Raw genomic sequence first — 17,652 nt, forward strand, 5'->3', positions numbered from 1 at the left:
TGGGGCACGAACCCGCGTCCCCTGCATCGGCAGGCGGACTCTCAACCACTGCGACACCAGGGAAGCCCTGAAATAATTTTAACAGCTTTATTTAGTATAATTTACACAACATAAAATTCACTCAAGCACACAATTCAATGATTTTTAGTAAACTTATAGAGCTGTGCAACCATCACCACAATCCAGTTTTAGAACATTCTACTAAAAAATTCCTTCAAGCCCAAACACAACTCAAACTCTAGGCAACCACTGGCCTGCTTTCTGTCCTAAAAATTTGTTTACTTTATATAAATGTAATCATATAGTACGTAGTCTTCTGCATCAGGCTTCCTTTACTTAGGATAATGAGCATGTATCAGTATTTTGCTCCTTTTTATTATTGAAGAGTATATTCCACTGTATGGATATACAACATTTTGTTTATCCATTCACCAGTTGACGGACATTTGGCTATTTCCAGTTCTTGGCTACTATGAATGATGCTGCTGTGAACATTCATGTAGGAGTCTTTGCGTGGACATAGGTTTTCATTTCTCTTAGGTATATACCTAGAAGTAGAATTGCTGGGTTCTATGGTAAACTTATGTTCAACTTTTTAAGAAAGTGCCAAACCATTTTTCAAAGTGGTTGTATCAATTTACATTTCCACCAGTAGTGTATGAGGGTTCTAGCTGCATGTCTGTTTTATTAACTAAAATCATTCTGGTGGACGTGTAGTGGTTAAACTTGCATTTCCCTAATAAATTAATGATGTTGAGCACCTTTTCGAGTGCTTATTAGCCATTTATATATCTTCTTTGGTGAAATGTCATTTCAAGTTTTGCCCATTTTTAAAAATTGGGTTGCTTGTCTTCTTATTATTGAGCTGTAAGACAAAATGCTTTTTTTCTTCCAAATAAACATATTTTGTTATACAAAATTCAAGTGGATCAAATAAATAGTTGAAGCTTCTTCTCAAAACTCCCCTCTCGAAGCAGTTTGACCTGAATGCTTCTGGACTTTTTTCGATGAAAAAATACTAGGGATTCTATAAAGTTCAGCTTTGGCCTTAGAATTTGACTGAAATCTGCGATTTGGCTTTGCTTCCAGAAGGCTAAAGATCTGAGAGACACTTGGGTATCATTCAGGCACCTCTGAACCAGTGAAAAGATCAATAATCCTGGGGCAACATGGATTAACAATAAAAAACTGTGTATTAATGGCAGTGATTCAAACAAGGCTATTCACTAGAATAGAAATGCTAGGTTAGCATTTTTGATGTAACTTGGAGTGAAAAATTTCTTTATGTGCTTGACATGTTGAAATTTTATCAGCTTACTAAAGTATAAATGTTTGTTTACTATTACAAGAGTAAAATACCACAAATAAAGATAAGGATAAAAGCTGATTTTTGTATTAAAATTATTGAATTTTTTAAAAGGTTAAGTAGAAAAATATATGGACAGTTATATGAATATTGAGAATTACCTCTACAAAGATTATAACCTTTGTGAATCAACAAGTGTTGATTTTGTTGATTTTTTAAATATTTAAATACTACAAAGCATGAGATTAAATCACGTCATAAACTTTGTAGGATTGTTCAGCAAACTAGCACTCATATTAAACAAAGTAATCTTTAAAAGCTGTATTTTTAGGGACTTCCCTGGTGGCGCAGTGGTTAAGAATCCGCCTGCCAATGCAGGGGACACGGGTTCGATCCGTGGTCCAGGAAGATCCCACATGCCGCGGAGCAACTAAGCCCGTGCGCCACAACTACTGAGCTGCCTGCACTCTAGAGCTCGAGAGCCACAACTACTGAGCCCGTGTGCGACAACTACTGAAGCCTGCGTGCCTAGAGCCCATGCTCCGCAACAAGAAAAGCCTACGCAATGAGAAGTTCGCGCACCTCAAGGAAGAGTAGCCCCCGCTCGCCGCAACTAGAGAAAGTCAGCACGCAGCAACGAAAGACCCAATGCAGCCCAAAATAAATAAATAAATTTATAAAAAAAAATAAATAAAATCTGTATTTTTAGTCTTTAAATTCTATTTGACCATGAATTTTTAAAAAAATTATTGAAGTATAGTTGATTTACAATATTCTATTAGTTTCAGGGGTACAACATAGTGATTCAATATTTTTATAGATTATACTCTACTTAAAGTTAATAAAAATACTGGCTATATTCCTTGTGCTTTGCAGTATATCCTTGTAACAGCTTATTTATTTTATATATAGTAGTTTGTACCTTTTAATCCCCTACCCTTATCTTTCCTCTCCCCACTGGGAACCACTAGTTTCTTCTCTATATCTGTGAGTCTGTTTCTGTTTTGTTATATTCATTCATTTTGGACCATGAATTTTAATCAAAAATTTCTCCTGGGCTTCCCTGGTGGCACAGTGGTTGAGAGTCCGCCTGCCGATGGAGGAGACACGGGTTCTTGCCGCGGTCCGGGAAGATCCCACATGCCGCAAAGCGGCTGGGCCCGTGAGCCATGGCCACTGAGCCTGCGCGTCCGGAGCCTGCGCTCCGCAATGGGAGAAGGCCACAACAGTGAGAGGCCCGCACACCAAAAAAAAAAAAAAAAAAAATTTCTCCTGTGTATTCTTCCCACACTGGGAGGAATGAAATGAAAGTAAAATGCCAACCCTACAACATTGAAATTCCATGGGAAGGAAAAATTATAAAATCAGAAATAAATCCTTCTATGATAATTCCACCTTTGGTCCAGGGAAAATAAAGAATAAGATGACAAAAAGTATTAAAGAAAAATGAAGTACTCCAAAATATCTTTCTCTTCTAATGACCTCCATTGAAAGTGAAAGTATAACATGTCACAATAGTCAACAGTGATCAAGGAACTGTCAGTAGTAGACAGTGTTAATAAAGTAATGTTCCTACATAATAATGTTAAACTTCAAAAGACTGACTTCTAAAATTAAAAAAAATTATAAAAACTTTCGGATAAAATTTTTAATATATACTTATGCCAGAATTTCATTCTGTAATGGCAATATTTGGCAAACACTGAAGAATGTTGTATTGCTATTGATAATAATAAAAGGTAGCAGCTAACATTCTGGAGTACCTCCTATGTATGTGTCACTTCCCATATAAGCATGTTATATACATCATTTCTTCCAGTCTCTCACAAGCACCCAGTGAAAGGAGTACTATTATCATCCCCATCTTATGAATGAGGAAACTAAGGGAAAGATATGCAACTTGTTCCAGATCAAATGGCTAGAAATGCTTAGAGATTAACTGACTTAAGGCTATAGTATGTATTAATTTCATATAACATGTATTGATCTAATTGCTACTAGTGAAAAATGTAGCAGCAAACTTCTTTGTAGGTATATGTACACACAGACACACATTCACATGGGCAACAAATTCCTTAAGATATATCACTGGAAGTTGAATTATTCAAAGAATATGCACATTTAAATTTTTTATATGTGCCGCCAACTGAGTCTCTAGAAAGAGATAACATGAATTCAAATTCCTACCAACTGTATAAAAGAACTCCTTTTTTCTACAACCTCTCCAACAATGAGCAACAGTAATTTTTAAAATCTTAAGTAATTTGATGGGATAAAAAATCTGATTTTTTATTAATTTTCATATCTCATTGTTAGTGAGGCTGAACAGACTTTTTGTACTTGTTGCTCAAATCTATTACACAATGGCTGATATTTGCTTGTTTTTCTATTGTTGTACGTCTTTCTCCTCCGAATATATATGTATACAAAAATATGGGTGTATATATTTTAATTTTTATATAAGCCAGCTTACTATTTTCTTTTACAGTGTTGTTATAATAATATGGAAACCCTTTCTCTGTACCAAGAGTATATTTTTTAAAATTTTAGACTTTTTATAAGACACCTGGTCTATTTCTGGATCATTTCAAATGCAAATGCTAAACTGATTTAATTACTGTAGTTTTAAAGAATATTTCTAATCTGGAGTGCTACTGGTACTCTGAGCAGGAGAGTTCTTTACTGTACAAGATTATCCCATACAATGCAGTGCCCTTGGCACCCCAACTAATAAATAACAGTAGAATATCCCATCCATTTAGACCAGGGGACACTTGGCAATGTGTGAAGACATTTTTGGTTGTCACAACTGGGGTGGGAGGAAGAGCCTACTAGCATCTAGTGAGTAGAGATCAAGGATGCTGTTAAACATCCTACAAGGCAAGAGTAAGTCCCCCACAGCAAAGAATTAAAGGTTAAAATGTCAGTAATCAAGGTTGAGAAAAACTGTTTCAGACAGGTCAAAACTCTCCCACTCATTTCTAGCTTTCTAAAAGCTCCAGACTGAGTTTGAAGAACACCAGTTTAGAATATATTCAGATACTAGGGAAATATGTGTCCCCCTCCTCTCAATATTTTTCTTTTCCAAAATTGCCCAGCATTTCATTTCCAAATCAATGTTCAATGAAATTCTAATATTTTAAAAAAATGCCTATATACTCTTAGGATTTAGATTCGAATTACCTTAAATGGGCTTCAGGACTTCCACTAAATAGGCAAAATGATGCCTATTTAAAATTGTGTGTGCGGGTGGTGAGGGGGACGGGGTTGTGGGTGACAATGTTTCTGTGTATTTGCATACATATTTCTTGAGGGTAGGTTTATAGCTTTCATCATATTGCCAAACAGTAAATGACTCAAAAGTTATGGGTCATTGACATGATTTGCATTTCTAATTGTATTATTACTGGTTTTTTTAAAAGTTTCTCTGTTATTTCTATTAGGAAATTTCTATCATATTTTCTAAGTAGATAATACTGATTAGAAGATTTTTTTCATATGTGCAATTAATATATAGCCTGACTTACTCTTGCTAAAAGATTATTTTAGGTTTTGAATTTTTGAGATTGACAACTGTATTATCTGTGAATAATGTTGTTTTTCTCTTTCTGGTTGTTTTTTGTTTGTTTGTTTTTTGAGCTGGGAAGAGGAGGTGATCTTACTGCACTGCTAGATTCTTGAGGACAGTGGGACTAGCAGGCATCTTTGTCTTCTTCCAAATTTAAATGCAGTTTTGGGGGTGTTTTTTGTAAAACGAAGACAGGTTTGGGACAGGTTCCCCAGACCACTCCATGGGAACACAGGAAGATTATTTATGAAGTCTTTTTAAAAAATTAAAATATGTGTGTGTGTATTTTATACATGAATGTAAGGAATTTTTGAATAAATATGGTAAAGAAGAGTGACGTCCAATGAGCAGGGTTTGGGGGGTGGCTGATAGTGGTGATGGTTAAACAACTCTAAATATACGAAAAGCTACTGAATTGGACACTTCAAGTAGATGTATGGTAATGTGGATTATCTCGCAATAAAGTTGTTTTTTTAAAAAGCTCTAAACTTACACATAGTGTGACTCTGATTTGCTAATAAATCACATTTCAGAAGGTCTTAGCTAGTATCCTATCCTTAAAAACAACTGAAATAAAAACAATAAGAATTAAAGTAAAATGCAAAGATGCAAGGTATCTGTAATCTAATTTTTATTTGCATGGTGTGGTTCATGGGCTAATTTTATTATGCTTCATAACCCAAATATATTTCTTATACCAAATATTACATTATGACATATAATTGGGGGGAGGGAGGAATCTGAGCAAAATGCCATAAAGCTGTATCACTGTCATAATTAAACCAGCTCCTTATTGAGGAAAAAAAAAAAAAAAAAAGGTGGAAAAACAAAATACCTCAGGAGAGTATGTATACTATTCTGGAATTAAAGGATAAAGAAAGGGCTTTAAGAGACCATCCGCATGAGGGTCCATTCACATCTCTGTTACAGCACTAAAAAGCCAGGTGTCAAACAAGTCAATTATACTCTGAATTCCTAGGAATTAATAGACATCAAGAGACATGTCTACTGTATGATTCTCATTGCTTCACTCTCTTATGTTACAGAAAGTCATCCCAAACCTTCTGCTCTCTGCAGTTTAAAACCATAATTGAAAGAGTGAACGCCAACAGGTTAGAATCACCCAAGTGATACAAAATCATTTAACTTCTGGGATCAAAGGTGAACAAAGCAGGACTTTCTGGAGACTGTGGCAAATCCCCCTGGGGATCGAAACTTTTCGATAAAGTAATGGGTGGCATATTGAGAAAGAGATGTCAAGCTGTTCTGGACAGAATGCTCTGAAACTGCGATGGTACAGTTCAGGAGAAAGGGTACCTCCGAGGCACCAGGAGCACACCCGGGTTTTCAGTGCACTCCCATGTAACTATGTTGAGTCACATACCTTCTTTCATTAATTTGCCCCCAATACTGAATTTCTATAATGTGCCAGGCCAAAACAGAGGGTTAACTAGCCTCATGGAACTTAGAGATTTGGTGGGGGAGACAGATTAATCTAATAAATATATAAATAATTACATTTTGTTAATACGATGAAAGAAAAATACTGGAATAAGTATTAGAAGAAGGAGTCAGGCAAGGTTTTCCAAATAATGCGACATGAAGCTGAAATCAGCAGAAGAGATATCTCTTTTCAAAGGCTCTTCTGAGAATGCACTTAAAGATCTGGGGAGAATTTATGGCACATAGCAGGTATTCAATACACTGTGGCTACTACCATATAGTTACTAAAATTGTGGTAATAAAAATACAAAGGAAACTACAAATATGAGAAGAGATTGGGAAAGAAGATTCATCTACATTTGTTGATCCATTGTCAGAAAGAACGATAATAAAGATATGGCATCTTTCCAACAGCCAACTGAAAATCTGGCTCAGGATATGAGAGTGAGTTTAAGGCCAGAAACAAAGATTAGAAAGTCACCATGTGATAGTGAACTGAGTGATCATTTCATGCACTCAATGATCTTAAACCTCTGACAGGGCAATCAAGCTTTAAATTTAGGTATTAAAGACTATAACATAAAGTAAAAAGTTCTGCACCACTGATACCTCCCTTTGACAAATCCTGCAGGTCTGATAATAGTAGTTTGGTCAACAGCTAAGCATTTATGTGGATATTGTTTCTTAATTTTTAACTGTTTCATAATTCTTAATTAAAGTTCAAGAAATTTTCATTAAGATGGTTGTAAGACTTCTTATGGAAATTAGACACTAGAATGTCATATGTTCAACTATGCAAGATGAGTGAGCTATAATATAAATGCCTGTTATGTAACAGCCTCTCTATACGGGTATACATGGGAGATGTTGCGTGTTCGGTTCCAGATCACCGCAATAAAGTGAGTCACACCAATTTTTTGGTTTCTCAATGCATATAAAAGTTATGTTTACACTACACTGCAATCTATGAAGTAATCAATAGAATTATGTCTAAAAAGCAATGTACATACTTTAATTAAAAAACACTTTATTGCTAAAAAATGCTAACTATCATCTGACAATGCAGGGTTGCCACAAACCAATTAGTAAGAGACACAATCATTTGTGAAGGGCAATCAAGCGAATCACAATAAAAGGAGGCATGCCTGTGTTGGCTGTAACACTGAATTCTCACAACGACCTGTACAGTAACTCCCTTGGTTATTTTACCAAGTATCCTCTTTCTGTTCTTCCTCAGCAGCCCCATGTTGCTAAGTTCAACGGTTACTATTCTGTCTCCAAACTCCTCAGCCTCTCGGAATCATTCCACGGTTGACCACTGAGGTTCAGTGACAGAAACTTTCTTGAAACACATTCTCTTAAACTACTTAATTCTACAATCTCCTCAGAGTGTTCTTATGCTAGGATGCTCTTATGATAGGCATGTGCTGGGTTCCCTTCCTGCTGCTGTCTATACACAGTTCTCTACCTCACCTGCTCCCGTGCGTTTAATACCATCCAGGTCAGCAGTTTTCAGAATGTCGGCCCTGAATCAGAAGTATAAGCATCACCTAGAAATGCAAATTACTGAGTGCTCCCAGATGTAAGAAATTAGAAACTGGGGGTAGGGGTCAGCAATTAGTGTCTGAACAAGCTCAACGGGTGCTTCTGATGTACACTGAAGTTTGAAAACCACAGATTTGTGGTTTTCATACTGCAGGTTGCGACTCATTAGTCGATCAAGAAAAAAAATGAGCTGCAAACAGCATTTTAAAAAGTGAAATAAAATAGTACAGAGGGAATTCCCTGGTGGTCCAGCGGTTAGGACTCAGCGCTTTCAATGCTATGGGCCCAGGTTCGATCCCTGGTCATGGAACTAAGATCCGACAAGCCACGTGGTGCGGCCAAAAAAAAAAATAGTAGAGAAAAATAATAAATTCTTCATATGTTATAAAGGTAAGATATTTCATGAAACTTTTGTTTCAATTATATATGCATGTTAGTGTGTGTGTCCGTGTGTACGCGCACATCTATATTCGGTTGTTAAATAAAATATATGTTACTGTGGATCACAGTCTGAAAAAAAATCTGATCGATATGATGACTAAAAAGTCAGCTCTTTGGTTCCTTCTTGTCATTTGGGTCCTACCTTGCTTGGCCTTCCTTACCCATTCCACTTAATGTTGCCTCCTCCAAGGGATTTATTCTCGCACTACCTTGTTTTATTTAGTTATTTACAGTACTTATCAATATTTAAACAATCTTATTGTTTATAAGCTTTCTCCCCCTCTAGAATATAAGTTAATGAGAGATCTTGTTCCCTGCTGTGTTCCCAACACCTAAAACAGTGTCTGCCCACCTAAAATACCCACTCAATACGTAATTCTTGACCAGATGAACTTTGTAAATGAGTAACTTGCCAAAGCTCACCTAAGTTGGATTAACTACACTTTAGAATCATGAGTATCTCACGTCGGTGATCTCTCTAATATAATCATCACTTCCTGGTAGGCCTACGGCTTGGATTCCAGCCTTCCACTTCCTAGTCCTGGACCATGGGAAAGTTATGTAATCATACTTTCACCACTGTAAAAAGAAATGCTTAGTTTTGGGACAAGAATCTGATAAAACAGTGAACCAATTTGCTTTTAGTTTTGGAAAGATGAGTGGAGTATTCATTTAATAAGAGTTGACAAGCAAAGAAAAATTCACCAGATCCATATCAGGAGATATACAGAAAAGCTAGAGGCTTTAGGTTCATCTACATTTTAAATGTGAACCATCTCATAGCTCCATACGGTTCAAACCCTTCTGGAGAAGGTTAACAGAAAATTCAATGGGAAGGGAAAAAATGGGGAGCAAAATGAATGGAAAGTCATATTCACAGCCCAAATTTGCTGGAAAATTTGTGAAATGTCATAGTTAGGAGATGAATTTGATACTAGAAGTCTATACAGTAAGTCCCCTACATACGAACCTTCAAGCTGCCAGCTTTCAAAGATGTGAACGTGCGTTTGCATGTCCAATCACATAATTTAGTTCACGTGTGTTGTGTACATTGTCACGTGTGTGCATCCTCCACAAGTGGTTGTGCTTTTGTGTACTTTACTGAAAGGTACTGTATAGACTACAGTAGTACAGTATCTGTATTTCAAACTAGATCTGTAAGAGGACGACTTCTTTGAATTCCTTGCTGTGAAACACAAGGAGTTTACTAATGAAGACCTGATGGAATTGGAGGCCCAGAGAAAGGATGAAGAGAGACAAGAGGAAGAAGTAACTGAAGAACCGAAGAGATTCACGATGCAGGAAGTGGCAAGGGGATTTTCTTTATGTGAGGAGGCACTGTTAGTTTTGAGGCACAGGACCCGAACGTAGAATGGTACATGAAGGTTGCAGCAGCTGTTCAGAGTGCAATCCAGTGCTACCGTGTCATCTATGATGAGGAAAAAAGACCCACTACCCAGACATCACTGGATCTTTTTTTAAGAGGTTAGATAGAATTGAATCCAGCAAGGAACCAGAACCTGTGCCATCAACATCAGGCGTGAGTGAAATTGCAGCTTGCCCTCCGTCTCCTCTTGCTGAAGATCCTTCTCTCCGTCCTCCAGTCAGTAACTCTTCTTGCCTATTTACTCGATGCCAGCCCCTGTATGCCAGCTGTTGTACTGTACTGCTGTACTTTTCAAGGTACTGTACTGTAAGATTAAAAATGTTTATTTTTTGTGTTTGTTTTTTATGTATTATTTGTGTGAAAAGTATTATAAACCTATTACAGTACAGTACTATATAAGCTGATTGTGTTAGTTGGGTACCTAGGCTAACTTTGTTGGCCTTAACGAACAAATTGGACTTAACAAATGTGCTCTCAGAATGGAACTCATTTGTATGTAGGGGACTTACTGTATCAGCTTTCAGTGTAAATCAATGCCCTTCCTGAACCCCTCTAATGCTGTGGATGTGTGCTGTGAACACACATGTACACATGGTCTTGGGACTCTGGGGAACTGCTCTGCCTATCTAATGGTATCAAAGTGATATTCACTAGATAACCCCAAGTCACTTTGTTCTTATTTCTGGGATAGTAATGTTTTAAGTAATGGGAAGAGTAGATGATAGTACTAACTCTGGAGTCAGAGTGCCTGGATTTAAACTCCATGTCCACTATTTATTAGCTGTGTAATTTTTGACATATTCCTTAATTTCTCTGAGCCTGTTTCTTTATTTGTACATTTAGAGACCTCACAAAGTTATTATGTTGATAGAGTTATTAACACATATGAAGACCTGGCACATGGTAAACCAGAGTGTTTACTAGGTATCACAATCCTTATACTAAGTTCTTTAAATGCTTTTTCCTCTAATGCTCATAGCAATCCTGTGAGGCAGATTATTATAAGACATCCCCTCTCCTCCATATTGATAGGAAAGTGTGAGACATGAACAGGTTAAGAAACTTGTCCATGAATTCACAACTAAGTGGTAGAGCTAGGATTAGAATGTAATCTTAGCCACATGCTTAAACCAGGTTTCCTGACAACCATGCAAATATGGGCATTCTAGTATCCCAGAAATTATGAATAATCAACAAGCTATCTCCACTCTGCTGCAGCTGCCCTAATAACGATATCAAAACAAGGGATTACATTCCACAAACGCACACATATATCAATCGTATCCATCACATGTTGCTCTTCCAAAGAGGCTGAGAACCAAGGCACTGCAGTACCTTTATGAAATTTGTTTCCATGCCTTTGTATCCTCCCTTCCAGGCTGGTGACCCCACAGAGAAAACAAGGAGCTATATTTCATTTATCTCACAGAAGACTCACTTAGCACTGTTAGTGAAAAGCAGTTGGTTTTCAACAGACATTGCTGAACAAATGAAAATGCATGAGAAAGCGTTCTGTAAAATCACAAAGTACAAACCAAGTTTTTATAAAGTCAACTTAATTGTTATATAGCTATATTTATTTTTATATTTCATTTATATATTATATTTAGAAAAATATAAAGTTATAGTCAACTTTATAATACTTGTTGAAGATTCACAATATGTCAGGTTAAAGTCCTTATCGCCTTACTTTAATCTTCATCACAACCCCTTTGAAGTAGGTACCATTATTTTCATAGAAGAGGGCATGCTTAAGGTCACACACTAGGAAGTACTGGAGCCAGAATTTTAACTCTTTCAGTTTCTGTATCAGACTCCTTTTCTATATTATAGAAGGAAAAATATTATTTTAAAATATGTAAATTTCAAAAACATGAAATTCACGCATTCAAATGTATAATCCTGTAGGTTTCAGTATAGTCACAAATTGTGCAACCATCATCACAATCTAATTTTAGAACATTTTCATCACCCCCAAAATAAATTCCATACACAACAGCAATCAGATCTAAACTACATATACTTTACATACATAAAGGATATATAAATTCTTTTAAATAAAGCCTCAATTAAATATATGTGTGAATGTATATTTGATACAACTAATGCAAAAGGATGTCATGAAATGACGTCTAAAGGAAAAATTATGACTTTGTTGGCCCTCTGTAATTTTGCATTGGAAATATCACCATCCACTTGAGTAGGGCACGTAATCAAGGCCTAAAATCTACATTCAACTCTGATTATTATGGGTCAAACTCCAATTTCAAGGACTTCTTAGCATTTGTGTAATCATAACCAAATATTAAGACTAGGAGGGAATGTAGATAAAAGTTTACCACCCAGCTGCCTTTGATACTCACTCTGTTATATTAGTGTCAAAGACAAAAACTTAGGAAAATAAAGTCACAGAAGTTTTGGAGATGTAAACTTTCTTTTTCAGCAAGATATGTTCATGCACATTTTCTAAGAAGCTATACCACTGTATTTGACAATTTACAACAATCATTAAAGCATAATATAATAAATTCTGCATCCACCCCAAATAATGAAAAGGAACTCACTGTTGGTAAATGCATATTCTTCTTCAGTTTCATCACTGTCATCAGATGGAGCTTTGTAAGGAGGCGGCAGTTTCATTGGAGGTGGAGCAGTTCCTCGCCTCTGAAGATGCAAAATTTGAGAGAAGGTTAATTGTCTTTGTATAACCTCTACCTCAATGACAAACAGGATAAAAAAGATAATCAGTAAATATTTTGACTCTATCCAACTTCCATCACATCACTAGGATTGTAAAATAAATACAATTCATTCTCTTATGTTTATGTTATTATGTAAAAGTGACTCTGTGATGTAAACACACCAATACAGAAAACAGGAATTCAAAAGCACAGCTTTTAAGACTGTTAACCTACCCAGAAGAATGAATTCCTTTCTCCAGTGAGAAAGTCAATTATATGTACTTTCTTTACACGGTTGAGGCTTAGTTTTCTTTGTTTCTGACCAAATAACTCAAATGAAAAACATTTCAAAATTAAGTCTAAATGTAAAAACTACCCAATGTGTTAATCCTACAATTATTTAAACTTTTTATTCAATTGTAGAAGGTACAGATTTCATCCTTTAAAAACTACTTGAAATACCAAGATTTTCTAACCAGAGGTATTCATCTACAATTTATAAAGAGTCAACACACATTTTAATGTTTTAAAAAAGAAAGAGAAAGCTTTATGATGAATATTTTTTGTATTTCTGTATAAGTATTCTTTAAATTTACACACTAAATGATACAGCATATCAATATTTGGTTCAAATAGGCTTAATTAAAGTAGACTTTATGATCAGATTACCTTCACAGAATGTTGACATTTTCTTGAATGCTGGGAAAAATAAAACATGCCAAACTACGGAGAGATCCAAGCTGCTGGAAAGAATGGGAGCTGATACACACAAGCACTCCACAAAAGCCAAAATAACCAGATTAAGATTTGTTTTGCTACAGGATTTCAATAAAGTACAATCAATTATGCTTTATAGGACAAAGCCACTAATGGCAGGATACACTTCAGTAAATGGACAATGACTGGTCCATTACAGAAAGCAGGCATGTAATAAATTCCTCCAAAATAGAAAACACTATTTGGGATCCATAAGGAAAAACACACACCCAAATTTATCTAAGATAATGTCTAACCAAAACAGTATTTTGTACATTTATAGAAAATCCAAAAATCAATAAAATGCAAGAGTGATGAAGGAAGAGAAGATGCCAAATACAAAGTACTTGTTAAGCAACAAAAGAATTCAGAAATGTGATCATGGTGTCTCTTTAATTCTTGTTTGAAAAAACTTAAAAGTGAGTTAAATGAAGAATAATAAAGGCAAATGAATTTTCAGCAAACCTTTTCCTCAGAACCAGATCATTCTAAGTGAAAGACAATGATCAGAACAAGGACAGCCAGCTTTTAAAATAGTATTAAGAGATACAAATTCTCTTTAATAGCACTTTAAAAAATATATTTCAGCGGAAAATTTTATGCAACTGATTTATTTAACTTCTACCAACACCCTCAGAAAAAAAATGTAGGATAAGCATATTCTGGGCCCCCTACGGTATGAATTTGGGTTGACAGATACCCGGGCATCTTTCTACCACACATGGGAGAAGGGTGTAGGCAGGTCCAGGCTCTCCCTGTGGCAACAAAGGCTGGGGCAAGGTATACATAGGGAGGGCCAGATGAACAGAACCTCCATGAGGGCAGAGAACAACACAGACTGTATGGCATCCTCAGCTCTGAGAAGAGTGCTCTTAACTATCTGCTGAATGAGTAAATAACTGGTTGTCACTCATGTTGTTTAGGTTCCCTGACATACTAACTTTTAGAAAAATGACAATGACATAAATCGTTCTTGTTCAAGAGCACCACATATTAGCTTTGTCTGGTAGAAATGTAAATTATTTTAGTGAATTATTACAGTTGCATTGCCCTATAAGACATTAACCAGTTTTTGCATCTAAATTTGAATATTAAACATTCTTTCTTTCAGCAATTATAAATACTCTCTCCAATTCTCTCTGAACTAGGCTAACCACCTTATTGGTTCTTTTGTTAGTCATTTAAATAAACACCTGGCACCTGTACATTCTGCACAATTTCATAGAGCATGTTTTTATTTTTTCTTACATTATACTTGTCAGTCTTGGTAGACTCACCTTCCAGAACCAATGAAACTGTGATGCCTGAGATACACAATCCATGAGCTGTTTGAACTCATACACATGATTTCCTGGTTCCGACAGTAAATCCCCAGAGGCACCAGAACTTTGCCTTTTTGACTGTTTCTCCATTTTTTAATTTCCAATTCTATGTTTTTGTTTCTGATACTAAGCTACGTTTGGTTCTGATTTGTACTTTGGCTGAAGTTATTCACCATTAGTAGAAGCGACCAATGAAGTTTGGCTTTATGATCTGGCAATTAATATTTGTTGGGATGATGAGGACCTATTATATATTGTTCTATAAGCATCTATTCTCTCTTGATTGAGAGACAACAGCAAACATATTTATTTATTAGTCTTTCTGTTTGTGCTTTTGTACAAGAACATGTCTTGGTTCCATTGGAAAGAACAGCTTTTTGTCACACAGACCAGAGTTTTTGCATTTGTGTCTACATTTGACATATGGCTAAAGTTGTAGGATGAAGCCAAAAGTGCTCTGTGTATCTGAAATGGAGAAAAGCTCTTACCTCATGGTGAGCATGAAATATTTTCCTACCTTCAGGGGGTATTAAAAACTTAGTCTCTTAAAGCAGCGGTCCCCAACCTTTTTGGCACCAGGGACCGGTTTCGTGGAAGACAATTTTTTCACAGACTGCGGCGGGGGGGCAGGCGGCAGGGGGCCGCGGGGAATGGTTCAGGCGGTAATGCGAGCAATGGGGAGTGACAGAGAGCAGCAGATGAAGCTTCACTCACTTGCCCACCACTTACCTCCTGCTACGTGGCCTGGTTCCTAACAGGCTGAGGACCGGTAGCAGTCCGCGGCCCAGGGGTTGGGAACCCCTGTTTTAAAGAATCTCTTTCTGATTGGTTATAGAGACTAATAAGCATTATTTAAATCTAACATTCCCAGAGTTTTCCAGAAAATAGTGTAACTATAACTTATATTACTTTAGATGTGCCGGCCTTTAAATAAAATCTCTTTTCACAGAAACCACTAACTCAGAAGCATTTTTATATAAGAATCTAGATTCACAAAGTCAAAGAGATTTGGTAATTTTAATTAGAAACACCTATACCTTCTTCCTGATCTCCTTGATCTTATTGGTGTGGAATATAAAACAAAAATATATAAGACAATAAAAATATTTATACTAATGTTGCATGATGCCCACATGTCTACATGCTGTGCATGTTTGTGTGTGTGTGTGTGTGTGTGTGTATCACAAATGTTTGGATATTAACCTGAGTATTATCAGCCAATTCTAAAGAGTAGCACAATATGGAATATCACTGATGAAAAAAATGCATAAAAGGAATTAATTCTATCAATAATAATTGTTAAAGAGATAGTTCAGTCATCACCTGACCTCCCTACTTTGGGGAAGTCTCCCTGCCTGTTCTCCCCTAGCACCCTGGGCATATTTCTGTCATACCAATTATACTTCTGTTTATTTCACTACATGTCACATTCATCTATGCACTTCTTGGAGTGAAGGTGCTCTGTCATTCCAGGATGTAGAATAATGCTTGGTGCACAAGATAGAATTCCAGAGAAGAATAATATAGTAAAGTACATCCTGTAATCACTGAAACATCATCCTGTAATGGAGATGTAGATTCTGGTATGATCAATTAACTCACAAGTGGGAGTGCTTTGGGGGCAGTAATCACCTCTGAATTCTCCAAAGAATTCACTTACTTGGTTAAGTGTCATCTACCTGTGAGACCCAGAACACTGCCTGGAACCTAACAGACACACGATACATATTTACTGAATGAATAAAGAATCCTAAAAACAAAACAAACATCTCTGGCTTTAGGTCACCAGGGATTGGCACATGCTATCTGGGCAAGTGCCACTTTCCTGTGCTCTACTTGACCTTCTGATTTGGGGTTTATGGTTGCAATGTTAACTACTGCCATGTCAACTTAGTGATTAGTTCTTCTCTATACCAAGGAACTCAGCTGGATAGACTTACACTGACTTTTGGTATTACCAGGTTCTTACCGGATTTTTAAAATTTGAATGCAAATATCCTTGCTATGTATGGAAATTCAGTTTGGTTTAATGGAACAGGTCAAAGTTGATAAGAATCATACATTTATTTTTTCTTCTTGAAATCTTTTTTTTTTTTTTTCCCAGTACCCGGGCCTCTCACTGTTGTGGCCCCTCCCTTTGCGGAGCACAGGCTCCGGATGCGCAGGCTCAGCGGCCACGGCTCATGGGCCCAGCCGCTCCGCGGCACGTGGGATTTTCCCAGACCGGGGCACGAACCCGTGCCCCCTGCATAGGCAGGCAGACGCTCAACCACTGTGCCACCAGAGAAGCCCCTCTTCTTGAAATCTTATGCGGAATATTCCTTAATCAAATTACCTTATTCCCCAAAGTAATTAAATTAGTAACCAGTTTGTTCATCTGTGTGTTTATTGTCTGCGTCCCCACAGACTGATCCGTTGTCTGTTTCCTTTTTGATGTTATACCCACTGATTGTAGCACAGTAACTGGCACACTATAGGTCTCCAATAAACATTTGATGAATGTTCAGATATTTGAATCAACATATGAATCAACACAGTTCCAATAATAGGACAGACTAAATATTCTGAGAAACCCTTCTTTAAAAAATAAAACAGATAAAAATGACAGATAAAAATTCAAAAATATGTTTCTGTAACTAAGGCCAGAAACAACCATAAATTCCAAATCAGAAGGTAAATCCTCAGAGGGTTCTGTTTTTAGGATTCTTTATTCATTCATTAAATATGTATTATGTGCCTATTAGGTGCCCAGTAGTGTTCTGGGCAATGCAGATAGAGTAATTATGAAATAGATTATCTCGCTGCCCTCATGGAGCTTATATTCCAGTCCCTTTCATACGCCATATTTTGTGGGTCTTCAGGTCTTGTCCCCAGATTGCTTTAAAGTTAGCAGTCACTGAATTCTATATTGTTTGCTTTGCCCTACTAAAATGCAAGCTCCAGAAAAACAGGGAATTTTTGTTTGTCTTTAATAGCTTCACTGCAGTATACTGAAGTATAACTGACATAAAAAAATTTCACAGATTTTAAAGTGTACAATTAGAATCCACTACCACAGTCAATACAATGAACATAACACCCAAAAGTTTCTTCGTGACTCTTTAATCACCCTCTTTCCCACCTCTTCCCCTGGCACCCTGTTCTCCTGAACCACTGATCTCCTTTTTGTCGCTACAGGTTGTATTTTCTAGACATTTATAATC

General features: G+C 36.6%; 1 protein-coding gene across 14 annotated transcripts in view; it reads right to left on the reverse strand.

The window, feature by feature from the left end:
* PATJ (PATJ crumbs cell polarity complex component) overlaps positions 1–17,652 on the reverse strand; it is a 363,430-nt gene that overhangs the window by 190,449 nt on the left and 155,329 nt on the right. For all 14 annotated transcript variants that reach the window (XR_008617259.1, XR_008617260.1, XM_028489331.1 and 11 more), the window contains one exon: positions 12,255–12,354. Coding sequence is in view for 12 of the 14 variants with exons in the window: in XM_028489331.1 (XP_028345132.1) it covers positions 12,255–12,354 (100 nt within the window). In the remaining 2 variants the exon portion in view is untranslated. The remainder of the gene's footprint in view (positions 1–12,254; positions 12,355–17,652) is intronic.

Source organism: Physeter macrocephalus, chromosome 4 (genome assembly GCF_002837175.3).
Source record: "Physeter macrocephalus isolate SW-GA chromosome 4, ASM283717v5, whole genome shotgun sequence".
NCBI lineage: Eukaryota > Metazoa > Chordata > Mammalia > Artiodactyla > Physeteridae > Physeter > Physeter macrocephalus.